At 45.0% G+C, this 16,240-nt stretch overlaps 1 protein-coding gene across 2 annotated transcripts in view; it reads right to left on the bottom strand.

The window, feature by feature from the left end:
- Positions 1-409: 409 nt before the first annotated feature.
- hsf1 (heat shock transcription factor 1) overlaps positions 410-16,240 on the bottom strand; it is a 69,759-nt gene continuing 53,928 nt past the window's right edge. Inside the window, exons 9-14 of one of the 2 annotated variants that reach the window (XM_062979845.1) lie at positions 12,351-12,596; positions 10,633-10,719; positions 8,096-8,201; positions 7,909-7,974; positions 3,589-3,658; positions 410-1,351 (exon numbers count right to left, since the gene is read on the bottom strand). In XM_062979845.1, coding sequence (XP_062835915.1) covers positions 1,137-1,351; positions 3,589-3,658; positions 7,909-7,974; positions 8,096-8,201; positions 10,633-10,719; positions 12,351-12,596 — 790 coding nt within the window. In that variant the 3' untranslated portion in view covers positions 410-1,136. The remainder of the gene's footprint in view (positions 1,352-3,588; positions 3,659-7,908; positions 7,975-8,095; positions 8,202-10,632; positions 10,720-12,350; positions 12,597-16,240) is intronic. The other variant, XM_062979846.1, reaches the window with a different exon arrangement.

Raw genomic sequence — 16,240 nt, 5'->3', positions numbered from 1 at the left:
TACAATATTTATATGGTGCACCTTACCCAGTCTACTTTTATAATCTCTCAGTTTTAATCCATGTTTTTATTAGTTCTTGTTTTTTATTGGCTAATGTTTAATTTTTTATTATTATTATTATTATTATTTTTTTAATTGTGCAAGTTGTTGTCTATTGCTGTGTTTTATACTGCTACTGTTTTTATTCGGGCTTGGCCCCATGTAACCCGCCCTGAGTCCCCTCCAGGGAGATAGAGGCGGGGTATAAAAATAAAGTTATTATTATTATTATTATTATTATTATTATTATTATTATTATTATTATTATGTCCATGGACAGGGATCAGCCCCCAGGATGGCCAGCAGTCCTGATTTCAAAAGAACGAACCACTAGAATAAAGATTCCAACAGAGAACGGTCTACCACTTGATGTAGATATAGATAATATATTTGGAGTATGTATATAGAGATATTTATATAGCAGAGAGAGAGAGAGAGAAGGGGGGGGAGTTCGGGGAGGGAGGGAGAAGGGGGGGGGGTCTTCTTCTCTCATGTAAAAATCCAAAATACAATTTCTTCTAATAACAATCAAAAGTGTAAATGTACAAATTCCTTACCGCTAAGCGAGGAAAGCGGACCCCCTCCCTCCCTCCGTGGGGGGAAAGGAGGAGGAAGGAGTGGGGCAGAGGGGGCAAAATGTGGGGGGGAGGAGGAGGAGGGGCTTCCGCGAGAGAGCCCCCTCCCAACCCAGAGAGCATGACTTCCGATGCAAGAAAGGGACCCAGCCCTAGAAGGGAGGGAGGGAGGGAGGGAGGGGCCTCCTTATTGACCTTTAGAAAACAACACATCTGTCAGTCCGTCCATCCAGATAGAAGCTGGTGGCTGGAGTGGCTCTTCTCCTAAAGTGACCACTGCCACACCACTGCCGGGCCAAGGTCCGGGCTTGACTCGGGTACCCGTGTCCCAAAACCACTGCCCCGTGCCTGACCTGGAGTGACCGCCTTTCATGCCCAGCTTGGTGAAAGCGCACACGCACACACACAAACAGCAACCCCGGTGAGGCCGCCCCAAGGTCCACCCCAAAGGAGGAGGAGGAGGTGTCCAGCAGGACCTCTGGCCGCCCCGTTGGGTCTCTCTTCCGCCGCTCCGGCCCTCCCCTACGAGACGGCGGGGTCCGGGGGCTTGGGGTCCTCTGTGCCCGAGAAGAGGGAGGCGGTGGGGTCCTCCAGGAACTCGTCTCCCTCCGTGAAGCTCGGCGCCTCCCCCAGCTCAAAGAAGATGGGCAGCTCCCCGCCGACGCCGCAGCCCACGTCCACCGAGCCCGAGTCCACCAGGAAGAGGGGCTGGGCCGTGTAGTGCACCAACTGCTTGCCTGCAAAAAAGGGAGAGAGACAGAGAAGGAGAGAATGTGCTTAGTTTGGAGAAGAGAAGGTCAAAGTAGGGGACTGTCGCACCTCAGGATAGCCTCAGCTTGCTGGACACACCAGGCTGCACACAGGTTGAAGTCTTTTGTAGTTTATTAGGAAACTAGCTGTGCCCGGCCATGCGCTGCTGTGGCAAAGTGGTGGTGGTATTGGTTAAAAGTTGTTGTGGAATTTTTATTTGACGTTATTTGTATTTTTTAAATTAATTTTATTGTAACTTATCTTTTTATTTACTATATTTTATTATTTTGTTGTATTATTTTTAGTTACTCTGTTATAGTATTTTATTCTATTAATTTTTTAGTGTTTTTTATTATTTTTTATTGTATTATTTGTTTTTATTTTATTTTTTATTCTTTTATTAACACTGGGCTGAGTGGGTTGCTAGGAGACCAAGTGGGCGGAGCTTAGCCTTCTAAGTGGCAGCAATTGGATAAAAACAATTATTTCTCTCCCTCTAATTAGGACTTTATTTTTCTTTGCTTTTTGTTGTATCAACCTAGAGGCGTGGATGATGGGTTGTGTTGTCAAATTTCGAGGTTGGGGGGCTTGTAGTTTTGTTGTTTTGTGGGTCGCCGTGATGCCATCACTCTTTTATATATATAGATAAGAAATAAATAGTTCTTAAAAAGCAAAAGTAAAGATCCAAAAGATTGTTGCAAAACCAATGCTATACAGATTAATCCAAGAAAACCTTAGGCATAAAACCAAGGTTCCATTAATACATGACATAGTCCCATGAACTTGATTACAGGATAATCCAAGAAAGCAAGAGCTGCTTCTAACTCAAACGAGACGTTGCTTTGACAAAGATTCCTCTCTCAGCAGACTATTTTAATAGCATAACATGAAGGCATTCCTTTGCCCTTTGACTTCTCTCTTATTTGCTATTCTAAGACTTCTGCAAACCCCCCTAAATTCCAAGCGGCTGGCCTGGTCCAGAGATGCTGTATCATCAAGGCCAAACTGCTCGTTAGTGTTATCAGGCTGGGAGCTGCTCTCCCTTCCTGCCTAGTTTTTCAGCCCTTTTTTAAAGACTGAACCCCCCCCCCCCCTTGGCTTATACTTGGGTGAGGGTCCTGGTTGGCTTATATTTGGGTCAGCTTGTACTCGAGAATATATGGTACATTTATTATTTTTCTCTATTATTACTGGTATTACTACATTTATTATTTTTCTCTATTATTGTTGCTACTATTACATTTATTTTACTCTATTTTTATTATTAATTTCACTCTGATCTTATTATTACTGCATTTATTATTTTACATTACATTACATTATACATTTACATTATTTTATTATTTTATTTTATTATTACATGTATTATTTTCCTGTATTATTTATTATTATTATTATTACATGTATTGTTTAACTCTATTATTATTAAAAGGATACATAAGCACATTTACATTGAAGAAGATGAGAATAATGATTTGATCAGAGTTGGACAGTCTTATCTTAAATTTGAGCCTTATGCAAATATTCAAAAACATTTAACCTACTGATGCCTCAATTAATGTAATTTTATTGGTACAGTAGAGTCTCACTTATCCAAGCTAAACGGGCCGACAGAAGCTTGGATAAGTGAATATCTTGGATAATAAGGAGGGATTAAGGAAAAGCCTATTAAACATCAAAATAGGTTATGATTTTACAAATTAAGCACCAAAACATCATGTTATACAACAAATTTGAAAGAAAAAGCATTTCAATACGCAGTAACATTATGTTGTAATTATTGTATTTACGAATTTAGCACCAAAATATCACGATATATTGAAAAAATTGACTACAAAAATGGCTTGGATAATCCAGAAACTTGGATAAGCGAGGCTTGGATAAGTGAGACTCTACTGTATTTATTTTTATTTCTGAAATTTACCGCTCTCGGGTTATACTGGAGTCAATGTTTTCCCAGTTTTTTTGTGGTAAAATTAGGTGCCTTGGTTTATATTCGGGTGGGCTTATACTCAAGTATATACGGTATACTTCCCTGCACAGCAGGGCGTTGGACTAAATGGCTCTTGTGGCTTCTTTAGATTCTATGATTCATTTCCCAAATACTTTTCCAGTCCTGTTAAGCGCTGGTGTGTGCCATGGGAGCAGGGGGACTGATGGATGAGGGAAGCAACTACTCCTGGCACCTGGCAGAAAAGGAAAGCCCACCTCCCCAAATGCCCACCTGCGTCGGCCGAAGGGTCCTCTGACTCTGATGGCTTCTGCTGCTCCTGGGAGGAGAGGAGGTCTTGGATCTGCAAAGCAAGAGAGGGTGGTGCGGTCAGCCAAAGCCAGAGCAAAATCTACAGTGTTTTGAGGAGGAGGCACACGTTGGAAGTGAAGACTAGGACTCAATGGAGCCATGGATTTGTTGGAAAAATGTCATCCTGTACTGCTTAAGTCTCTATGGTTACATAGGAAGCCTAGAAAACAGTTAGGGACACCTTCCCCAGTTCCATGCATGCTTTGATTAGGCTTTACTATTGTTTCCTCCCTCATGTCCGGTTTAGGTCAACCCACCCCTTTGATGCTTTAGAAATGTGATCTCTCCTAGGGCTTTGACGTAACTTCCCCAATTGGGTTTTTGGAATGTTTATGGCCCTAGAGAAGAAGCGACCCAAGAGGCTTGGTCGCCATTCCTGCTTCCTGCTTTGTTCCAGAGAGAGGACGCACTTTGTCCGCTCTACTAGTCAAGATGTAGCTATCTATACCTTTGTTATTTTGATCCGTCTATGTGTATTAGAACAGGATAGATTAGCTCCAAACCTTTTCTATCCATCAATGGATTTCTTTTTACCTCAATAAATGCTTTTAAACTTTATTTATTTATTTACAGCATTTATATTCCGCCCTTCTCACCCCGAAGGGGACTCAGGGCGGATCACATTACACATATAGGCAAACATTCAGTGCCTTTTAACATAGAACAAAGACAAACAAACATAGGCTCCGAGCGGGCCTCGAACTCATGACCTCCTGGTCAGAGTGATTCATTGCAGTTAATTGCAGCTGGCTTGCTCTCCCGCCTGTGCCACAGCCCGGGGCCCTTTAAAGCTAACTTTGCATTCCTTTGCCTCCCTGAAGACACAGAGGCCTTCCAAAACTCACACCCCGTAAGTCTCACTGTTGCATTTTTCTCTGCTATTTTAATGGGAATTTACCTCATAAAGGGGGTGATTAGAGCTTAACGGCTCGTCAGTTCCCAACAGGATTCAAATGATAGGGAAAGAGATTTCACCTAAACATTAGGAGGAACTTCCTGACCATCAGGAGAGCTGTTCAACAGTGGAAGCTCTTTCCTTGGAAGTCTTTAAACAGAGGCTGGATGGTCATCTGTCAGGGGAGCTTTGATTGTGCTTTTCCTGTATGGCTGAAAGGGTTGGCCCATGTGGTCTATTCTTCTATGATTCTAAGCATTCACACTTGCATACTGAGCAAATAAGGACCAAGGGAGCACACGATACATGGCTACTCGTCAGCTTTCAGGTAGATCTCAAGATGTTTTACCTTCCTGTCTTCGGCTCTCCTTCCAGATGTTTTGGACTTCAACTCCCACCATTCCTAACAGCCTCAGGACCTTTCCTTTTCCCCCTCAGCCGCTTAAGCGGCTGAGGGGAAAAAGGAAAGGTCCTGAGGCTGTTAGGAATGGTGGGAGTTGAAGTCCAAAACATCTGGAGGACCCAGGTTGGGCCATGCCTGAACTAGTTGAACGTGGCTCCTTGGTTTTGAGGGACTTTCTGGGATGCAAAGCCACCATTGTCTGTGCATGTTTGTGTGGAAGAGAGGGACTTTGAGGAATTCAAGCAACTCCTGGCGCATCTTCAGCCTCATCATGGCTCTCATCACCTCAGAGAAATGGCTCTGAAGTGGCCGAGCAGCTCTGAGCAGTTGGGTGAAAGGAGCACTCAGCACCTCATTAGCGGCGCTTGAGTAATGTGGCTGCCTCTGCAAAGGAAAACCCGGATGCTTTCCCAGGATGGCGGGGGAGGCTGAGCATTGCCTCCCTTGTGGGGTAGAGCCAAGGGTGTGATGAGGAACATGGCGGGGAGTGGGCTCTCTGTCCATCTGCAAGACCAAATTCCCAGTGCTACCATTCTGTGTCTTTCAGAAAGGTGCTGACAACAAGTTAAACATGAGCCAAACAATGTGATGCGGCGGATAAAAAAGACAATGGGATGTTGACCTGTATCAATAGGAGCCTAGTGCCTAGATCCAGTGCCTAGATCCAGGGAAGTCCTGCTCCCCTCTATTCTATTCTGCCTTGGTCAGACCACACCTGGTGTCCAATTCTGGGCACCACAACTGAAGGAAGATGCTGACTCTAAGCTGGATTGTGTCCAGAAGAGGGCAACTCAAAGAATAAATAATAATAATAATAATAAGATCAGGGGGCAGAGGACTCTTACTAGTAAAACAAGCAGTCAAAGAAGAACATGCCCTGGCAGAATATGTAAAGCAAAGTGAAGAACTTGCTTTGATTGAAGTCAAAAATCAGAAACTCCTCAAAGCACAGCAGACAAAATATCAGTACAAGAAAACCGCACTACAAACTAGAGCTGACAGCTGGCACAACAAAGAATTGCATGGAAAGTTCCTTGACAAAATTGAAGGAAAAGCTGAGAAGGAGAAGACCTGGCTCTGGCTCACGAATGGGACCCTGAAGAAGGAGACAGAAGGCCTGATCCTTGCAGCCCGGAGCAAGCCATCAGAACGAATAATAATAATAATAATAATAATAATAATAATAATAATAATAATAATATCCCCTGAAGAAGGAGACAGAAGGCCTGATCCTTGCAGCCCGGAGCAAGCCATCAGAACGAATAATAATAATAATAATAATAATAATAATAATAATAATAATAATATCCCCTGAAGAAGGAGACAGAAGGCCTGATCCTTGCAGCCCAGGAGCAAGCCATCAGAACGAATAATAATAATAATAATAATAATAATAATAATATCCCCTGAAGAAGGAGACAGAAGGCCTGATCCTTGCAGCCCAGGAGCAAGCCATCAGAACAAAGGCAATTAAGGCCAAGTTCAAAAAATCAGCTGATAACCCAAAATGCAGACTCTGCAAGCAAACTGACGAAACCATTGATCATACCCTCAGCTGCTGTAAGAAAATTGCACAGACAGACTACAAACAGAAGCACAACTTTTTGGCCCAAATGATCCATTGGAACTTATGCCACAAGTACCACCTCCCAGCAGCAAAGAACTGGTGGGATCACAAACCTGCAAAGGTTGTGGAAAATGAGCACGCAAAGATACTGTGGGACTTCCGAATCCAGACTGACAAAGTTCTGGAACACAACACACCAGACATCACAGTTGTGGAAAGGAAAAAGGTTTCATAGAATCATAGAATAGTAGAGTTGGAAGAGACCACATGGGCCATCTAGTCCAACCCCCTGCTAAGAAGCAGGAAATCGCATTCAAAGCACCCCCGACAGATGGCCATCCAGCCTCTGCTTAAAAGCCTCCAAGGAAGGAGCCTCCACCACGGCCCCGGGGAGAGAGTTCCACTGCCGAACAGCCCTTCTCACAGTGAGGAAGTTCTTCCTGATGTTCAGGTGGAATCTCCTTTCCTGTAGTTTGAAGCCCTTGTTCCCTTGTGTCCTAGTCTGCAGGGCAGCAGAAAACAAGCTTGCTCCCTCCTCCCTAGGACTTCCCTTCACGTATTTGTACATGGCTCTCATGTCTCCTCTCAGCCTTCTCTTCTGCAGGCTAAACATGCCCAGCTCTTTAAGCCGCTCCTCATAGGGCTTGTTCTCCAGACCCTTAATCATTTTAGTCGCCCTTGGATCATTGATGTTGCCATCCCAGGTGACAGTCGCATTGACGAAAAACAACAAGAAAAACTCAGCCGCTCTCAGGACCTCAAGATTGAACTTCAAAGACTCTGGCAGAAACCAGTGCAGGTGGTCCCGGTGGTGATGGGCACACTGGGTGCCGTGCCAAAAGATCTCAGCCGGCATTTGGAAACAATAGACATTGACAAAATTACGATCTGCCAACTGCAAAAGGCCACCTTACTGGGATCTGCAGCATCATCCGGAAATACATCACACAGTCCTAGACACTTGGGAAGTGTTCGACTTGTGGTTTTGTGAAACGAAATCCAGCATATCTATCTTGTTTGCTGTGTCATACAACGTCGTTGTGTCAATAATAATAATAATAATAATAATAATAATAATAATAATAATAATAATAATGATCTTTCCTGCATTTTTCTTCTCTCTCTCTATTTTCTTCCTTTTCTTCTAACTGTACAGGTTGAGTCTTCTTGTGGAGAGAAAAAGGTGGGGTATAAACAAATATGATGACAACCTGTTTTTCAAAGCCTTTCGTGGCTGGAATCACTGGGTTGCTGTGAGTTCTCGGGCTGCATGGCCATGTTCCAAATGCTTCCGGAACATCGCCATACAGCCCGGAAAAATCACAGCAACCCAATGGTGACAATCATTCTTTCTCCTCCTCGTAAGAGCCGACTCACGCTGGCCAAGCTGCTGTCCAGATCCGGCAGGTTCATATCGGTCACCGTCACCGAAGGACTGAAAAGCTGTTGCGAAAGAGGGAAGGAAGGGGGCAAAGGTCAGGGGAAAGGCCTGGCCACCTGGGAGTGGGTCCCACCAGGCCTGGTCAGGCTCCCGGCTTGAGGGAAGGGAGAGAAGAGGGCTTACGTCCAGCAAGGCGCTTGTGTCCACGCTGAAGCCGTGGGTGGAGAGCATGGCCTGAAGGTTGTCCAGACTGGAATCCATGGTGTCCAGGTGGTCGTTCAGCTCGTTCCTGGGGGGAAAGAGACAGACAAGGGCATGGCAGGGGGCTCCTTTTGAACCATGATGGTTCTTCAAACCCCACTGCAGGAAGCAGGCCTCCTCCCACCAAAAGCAGCACTATCTTGACCCCAAAACAATGCAGGAGACTGGTCGGGACTCTTGAGGGGAGATGCTTCAGGTCAGAATCCCAGCCTCCTTTTCTGCAGCTTCTTCCCAGCCAGGCAACTGGGATTTATCTATCTTTTGGATGCAAGGCTTTGAACCTGCTCCTTGCTCCTTGTATCAGTAAATAGAAGCAGATGGTGGTTCCCATGATGCCGAAGCAGACCCACCATCCCTCCAGCTGGGCCTCCGCTGACGGTTTTGTGATGGGAAGAGCGTCCCAGAGCCCCAAGCTGGAGACAGAACTTGGGAGGCCCTGCATGAAGTTCACTATCAATCTATGGGGCAACCCATAGAGCCTTCCAAGCCAGCCAAGTGCCTTTCTAGGTGTGCAATGCAGCAGCGTTGATGCTTAGCTAAATGGACAGGAGGAGGACCTAGACAAGCCCTTTCTGGGGGTCTTGCAACTCTTGTTGGCCTCCTCCAAGCCAGGATGATGGGCCAAGCAACCCGCATGGTCTGCCCTGAGCCCCAGGAGTGGCTTTCTGAGATCTTTCCCTTTGCAGGCAACAATTCTGTGGCTCCGTGGCCAGGGTCTTTGGGGTGAGGACGGGGCTTATCTTCATGCAAACTATCCAGTGTTGTTATGACCCTGATGTTCTTTCTGATCCAGAGTGAGAAAAGGTGGCATTCCCTTATGATATGAGCAAAGACAAACAGGGAGACCACATTTGGGTTTATCACCATGCATGTAACATTTGTCATGCCAATGGCCACATGGCCTGGAGATGTCTACAGACAACGCCCGATCTTCAGCTTAGAAATGGAGATGAGCACCAACCCCCAGAGTCGGACACAACTGGACTTAACTTCAGGGGAAACCTTTAGCTTTACTATGTAACATTTATTTGAGACAAGACATTAGACTTAATTCTATATCCAAGAGCCCTCATTCATACACACATCAATTCATCCATACTCACAACAGGTCCTCTTTCAAAAGGTGATCAGTCTTTGAAGAGGGTCGGACGTTCCATTGCCGTGGTTCAGGAGACATGACGAATGCAGGCAATCTCTGTGTTATAGCCCACTGTTATCTCTTTGCTTGATAAACACGTTGTCCCATCACCTTGGAACTTGTTTCCAGACTAGACAACCCAGGGAACATCCCGTTGTTCAAGGATGTGTTTTGCCACATCTGCATTCTTCTGATTTCCCTGTCTTGTCTGCTACATCCGCCCATAGTGAGAATTCCATCTTATTCATGGCTGATTCTTCTTTTCTTCACAAGCACTCTGGTTCATCGCATACAATGTAATGTCTTGTCTCAAATACATGTTACATGCATACAGTGTTCCCTCACTTAACGCGGGGGTTATGTTCCACGATAAGTGAAAATCCGCAAAGTAGGGATGCGATATTTATTTTAATAAATATAGCGTCTCCACTCTCTTTCTCTCTCTCTCTCCCTACCTCTTTTAATACATTGCTCAAAGCCGTGGCGGGCCATTGCGGACCCTCAGAGCCAGTCCAGGCCAGATCCAGGCTGTATGGCCATGTCCCATGTCCCAGAAGCCTCCAGAAAACCCACAAAACAGCAAGTCAGTGAAAAGCAAACTGCAAAGTAGTGGGGTAACACTGTAGTGATAAAGCCAAATGTGGACTCCCCGTTTCCCTTTGCTCATGTCATGATCTCCAATCTTTGACATCTCCGGTCAGCTGACAAGGAACAGATGCCAGCCATAAAACGGGCCAGCCATAAAACTTCAATTACCCTCTGGTATGCGAGAGCCCCTATATAAATGGGCCAAAGAGAAGGTTCTGGTATTCGGTACAATAAAATCTTTTGGAATCTACCAGCGAGTGTCTTGGTGCTTTTTCCGGTGGAAGACTGACCCACAGCACAACTGGGAGAAGAGAACCCGACAATCCCGACATCATATCATAAGGGAATTCCACCTTTTCTCACACTGGATCAAAAAGAACATCAGGTTCGTAACAGTGTGCTCCATTCGCCTGACACAAGGAGGACCACCATTGCTCATCCTACAGATATAGATTCTGCCTTGTGTTCTAAGGCACTTGGGGCCAGAAGGGTGAGGGTCTTTGGGCAGTGCAATCGCCTTCATCTTGGCCACTGCCTGCCTTCCCCCAATGCTTCCCAAGATCAATGACCCTCACTGAGAGTGGTGGTGGAGGGGCTGAGGAGAGGGTCAGTTGGCTTGGAAGAAGGACCACTTCCTTGCATCTCCCCCTCAGTGGACAACTGGGCCCGAGAAGCAGCAAGGAGGAGGAGGAGGAGGAGCAGCAATGGAGGAAGAGGAGGAGCAAATGCTAACCCTTGCTGTGGTCTGCAGTGCAGTGAGGAAGAGGAAGGGCTGGGGAAAAGGCAGCTGACCTCTGACATCTGCGGATTACGAGCCAAACTGAAAGATACAAAGACAAGAGGAAGACTCCGTTCAGAAGACCCCGAGGAAAGGCTGGTTACTTTAGCACAGCTGGATAATCACCAGCAGCAATAGACCTCCACTGACCGAAAGGTTGGCAGTTTGAAGCCCGGGTCGGGGTGAGCACCCAACCTTCAGCCCAGCTCACTGTCCACCTAAGCAGCTGCGAGTAGAGAAATTAGGCACCGCTTAGGCAGGGAGGTATTTTACGGCACCATAAAAGGAAATTCCAGAAATGCCGGCCATCTGAAGGCCAGGTGGGGGTGAGCACCCAACCTTCAGCCCAGCTCACTGTCGACCTAAGCAGCTGTGAGTAGAGAAATTAGGCACCACTTAGGCAGGGAGGTATTTTGCGGCACCATAAAAGGAAATTCCAGAAATCAAAGCATAGGTTTGTGATCAAGGGCTCGTCGTTATAGTGGTTGGAGCAACAGCAACCCCGTGGCCGGAATCAAGCACAACTTCGATAGGGCTGGGCTGTGTCACAGCTGGTTAGTGGCCAGCTGCAATAAATCACTACTGATCGAGAGGTCATGAGTTCGAAGCCAGACCTGGTCGGATTGAGCTTCTGACCATTAAATATCCTAGCTCGTTGCTGACCTAAGCAACCCAAAAGACAGTTGCATCTGTTGAGCAGATAATGTAGGTACCGCTTTATGCGGGGAGGCTAATTTAATTTATGACACCATAAAAGCTTCTAGCAGTGTGCAGAAGAATGAGGAAGTACTCCATCAAGGACTCGGTGCCACAAGTGGACGATGAAGCGGCAGCTCCTCCTGTGGTCGGAATTGAGCATACCCTCAGGAAGCCGGAAGCTGGAAAATGTCAAATTGCCTCTGTGACTATGTCTGTATGTCCTATGTCTAATGGCAGTGAATGTTTGCCATGTATATGTACATTGTGGTCTGCCCTGAGTCCCCTTCCGGGTAAATACTGTAAATAAATAAAATAAATAAACGGCGAGGACGCCAAAGTTCATAGAATCATAGAATAGTAGAGTTGGAAGAGACCTCATGGGCCATCCAGTCCAACCCCCTGCCAAGAAGCAGGAAATCGCATTCAAAAAAATGTCAGCATAATGTTTGCCCTGTATATGTTTGCGCGCTGAGCAAAGCTTGGAGGGAAAGAGGTCCCACCTAACCATTAGGAAGAACTTCCTCACAGTCAGGGAAATCTGTTTCTGCCTTCTGTGGAGTCTCCTTCTTTGGAGGATTTCAACACAGGCTAGACGGCCATCTGTCAGGAGGGCTTGGGTTGTGTCTTCCTGCCTGGCAGAAGCACGTTGCACTGGAGGATTATCCTATTTGTGCACAAAAGGAGAAAAGCTCCCAGATGTATGATTATGTGGTTTTGGTTGTACAGATAACAGGCCGCAGTTCAGGAAAAAAAGGGTAGAGTAGAAGTCAGGCATGGGCCAACTTGGGTCCTCCCTCCAGGTGTTTTGGACTTCAACTCCCACCATTCCTAACAGCCTACCGGCTGTTAGGAATGGTGGGAGTTGAAGTCCAAAACACCTGGAGGGAGGGCCCAAGTTGGCCCATGCCTGGTATAACTGAACTGATAGTGATAGGATGGGGCTGACACCGGGCTGACTGCCCCCCAGCACTCACTTGTCAAGGCAGGCGACGCTGAGGCACTTCCTGGGGTTCTGGGGCTGGACGGCGGTGGTGGTGGTGGTGGTGCCGGCGGAGAGGGCCGCGGAGGCGTTGGGGGCCTCTTCTTGCAAGATGGCGTCGATGAAGGTGGAGGGCGAGAGGGGGGTCTCCACGGCGGGGTTGCCCTCCTCTTCTGCGCCCTGGGAGGGGCTGCGGGGAGGGCTGGGGGGCTCCTCTTTGATGCGGATCAAGGGGCTGCTCCTGAGACAGACAGAATAATACAAGTAATAATAAATAGAGTGAAATAATAAATGTATTATTATTGATAATAAAATAGAGTAAAATCAATGTAATAGTAGCAACAATAATAGAGAAAAATAATAAATGTAATAATACCAATAATAATAGAGAAAAATAATAAATGTACCATATATTCTCGAGTATAAGCTGACCCAAATATATACCAACCAGGACCCTCACCCGAGTATAAGCCGAGGGGGGCTTTTCAGTCTTAAAAAAGGGCTGAAAAACAAAGCTTATACTCTAGTATATACAGCAATTAAAACACTGACTTTCTCAAATAACCCGGGCAACACTGGGGACCCAAGCTAGTTTTCAAAAATATACCATATATACTCGAGTATAAGCCGTCCCAAATATAAGCCGAGGCACCTAATTTTACCACAAAAACTGGGAAAACTTATTGACTCGGGTATAAGATGAGGGTGGGAAATGCAGCAGCTACGGGTCAATTTCAAAAATAAAATAGATATTAATAAAATTGCATTATTTGATGCATCAGTAGGTTAAATGTTTTTTGAATCTATATATATAAAATGATAAAGTTGTTTGCGCAGTGACTATAACAACAAAACTAAACATCCTAGAAATACGAAATTTGGCAACACAATGCAAAAGGCTTGCCTCCAGGTTACAACAACACAACCACACCACAAAACCACAATCCAGACCCACAAAACTCACAACAACGCATCATGCGATAACAACACAACTAAAGGCCCCAGAAATACAAAACTTGGCAACACAATGCAAAAGCCTTGCCTTCCAGTTGTAACAACACAACCACACCACAAAACCACACAGGACCCACAAAACTCACAACAACGCATCATGACTATAACAACACAACTAAACGCCCCAGAAATACGAAACTTGGCAACACAACGCAAAAGCCTTCCCTCCAGGTTGTAACAACACAACCACACCACAAAACCACAATCCAGACCCATAAAACTCACAACAACACATCGTGACAATAACAACACAACTAAACGCCCCAGAAATACGAAACTTGGCACACAACTAAACGCCCCAGAAATACAAAACTTGGCAACACAACACAAAAGCCTTGCCTCTCAGTTGTAACAACACAACCACACCACAAAACCACAATCCGGACCCACAAAACTCACAACAACGCATTGTGACTATAACAAATACAAAATTTGACAACACAACTCATCCACCTCCCCAATCCCTACATTCACACTTGGCCTCCAAAAAAACAATTACAATAATAACAATGACAACAACAACAACAATAAGAATCAACACCATCACAGGCAAGAAACAGCCAGGCACTGAGGCTGAGAGGCCAGTCAGTGCTACACTGGGCCTCCAAAAAACAATACAGTAGCATCTAACTTATCGAACCTTCATGACCACTACAACAACAATAATAATAAACACCTACACAGGCAAAACAAAAAAAAAAGACTATTGTACCACAATAAAAATATAATCCGCACTCAGTAGAATCAGACGTCACGATTAACAACAAACCAAAGACAACAGGGATCTCAAGCAATTATCGATCAACACAAAAATTGAAGAAGGTAACAGACTTCAAATACTACTACTAATGTGAGTATAAAGAAGGGTGGAGGTCACAGCATAAATACAATCTAATGTAGACTGACCAACACCACCAGACTAAGCCACAGCAACGCGTGGCCGGGCACAGCTAGTATTTATATAAAACTGTAATTTAAGATAATAAGACTTTAATAAGAGAAGACTACACTGACTACATAGCCGTCTCAAGGGACCTCCTTCCGTGTGTCAAAACTTTGGAAGTTAAGCCCAAGTTTAACAGTGATCATTTTCCTATCCTGCTGCACCTAAACTCTTTTACTCAAAACACCCACATAATGGAATGCTTCCAACCCTCCAGGCTTAACTCAGTTGCAGAAACTTGGGTTTAACGTTGTTGTTATTCAAGTTATTTCTGAATAACTGTTTATTTTAATTTCTGGTTGTATGTTGTATGTCTATGTGTTAAATGTTTTGATACGGCTGATGAGCTAATCAATAAAATATGTTGTTGTTGCATTAAAAAAAAAAGATAAGACTGTCCAACTCTGAATACCTATATACTCAAGTATAAGCCGACCTGAATAGAAGTCGGCCAGGACCCTCACTCGAGTATAAGCCGAGGGGAGCTTTTTCAGCCCTAAAAAAGGGCTGAAAAACTAGGCTTGTACTTGAGTATATACAGTAAATGAAAAAGCTTTCATGAAATGTGTCCTGACACATTTCGTTATTACAATTTATGTATGCATCTGAATCTCTTTTAAATGGTTGACTTAACCTCCGGTTTGAAGGACTGTGTGGCGATACGTGTCTAAAAAGTGTGTCACCATCAGGAAATGTCAGGGAAGCTCTGTAATCGTCTGTATCTGTACGTGTCCTTGCAAAATACAGCCTTTCCTTCTCAATCGGGCTTCTTTTAGAGGCGGCGGGGACACCCCCAAGGTCCCCGTTGTCTGATGAAAAGGGCTCCTGGCTCTCTCCCCAAAGAAGCCCCTTGGCTCCCTTTCAAGGGATGGTAAACCCATCAGCACAGAGCTCTACCCGTCCCAGCCACAGGGATTTTTAAAAAGAGGGATTTGCCTTCCTGGCACCCCAAAAGGCTCAGTTAGCCCCTCTGGAGCGTTCACCGGGGATAAAAGAACAAAGCAGCCATGGCAAGCATCTGGTTCCCATTTCCAAAGGTTCAGTTCCTGCCGAAGGAGGAGGAGGAGCAAGCGGCCCAGGAACACTGGCAACAAAGAGAGACTGGGGCCAGCAAGACTATGTTTATGTCTATGGATGGATGTGGAAATGACCCCATGCACCTGGCTCTGCCCATCCTGCCTCCAGGTGTTTGGTCCTTGAAGAAGGGTAAAGGACCAGGCTGTGCTGGCAGAGGCCTCAGGGAGGAACTTCCACTATTTTCTGTGTTTTTATCCATGTTTTATGCGCTGCGTTCCTTTTTAATAAATAATAATACTACTACTACTACTACTACTAATAATAATAATAATAATAAATTTATTCTTATATCCCGCCCCATCTCCCCGAGGGGACTCGGGGCGGCTCACAACAATAATAAAAACAGTGACAAATTACACATTGTAAAATCAAACATGAAAAGCAGTCATACAATCAATACATACATCACATGTTAAAAACAAGGAGATAAAACAGTTCTAGGCCAAAATAGAGGGCTTCTGTAGCTTCGTGGCAGAAGTACTCAGCAAGGTATCAATAATCATGGCAGAACACTCTCTAATTAAATTAAATGGGCAGACAAATCAACCCCCAAAAATTAGTCGTCGAAGGCCCTCTGGAAAAGCCAGGTTTTAAGGCTTTTTCGAAAGGCAAGGAGCCCCAACTTTGGAGAAAAGGCTGTGTTTTGGGGTCATTTCCACGTCCATGCATGCATCTCGAGTATATACGGTAATAATAATACACTATTATAATTGTATATTTATATTACATGTAGTATTACCAATAATATTGCAATATAGTGGTATATTACAATATAGTAATGTAGGTAAGGTAAAGGTTTTCCCTTGACGTTAAGTCCAGTCATGTCTGACTCTGGGGGTTGGTGCTCATCT

The sequence above is a fragment of the Anolis carolinensis genome, chromosome 4, assembly GCF_035594765.1.
Source record: "Anolis carolinensis isolate JA03-04 chromosome 4, rAnoCar3.1.pri, whole genome shotgun sequence".
Lineage (NCBI taxonomy): Eukaryota > Metazoa > Chordata > Lepidosauria > Squamata > Dactyloidae > Anolis > Anolis carolinensis.
The sequence above is the reverse complement of the archived record's forward strand: the minus strand, read 5'-3'. Positions and strand labels throughout refer to the sequence as shown.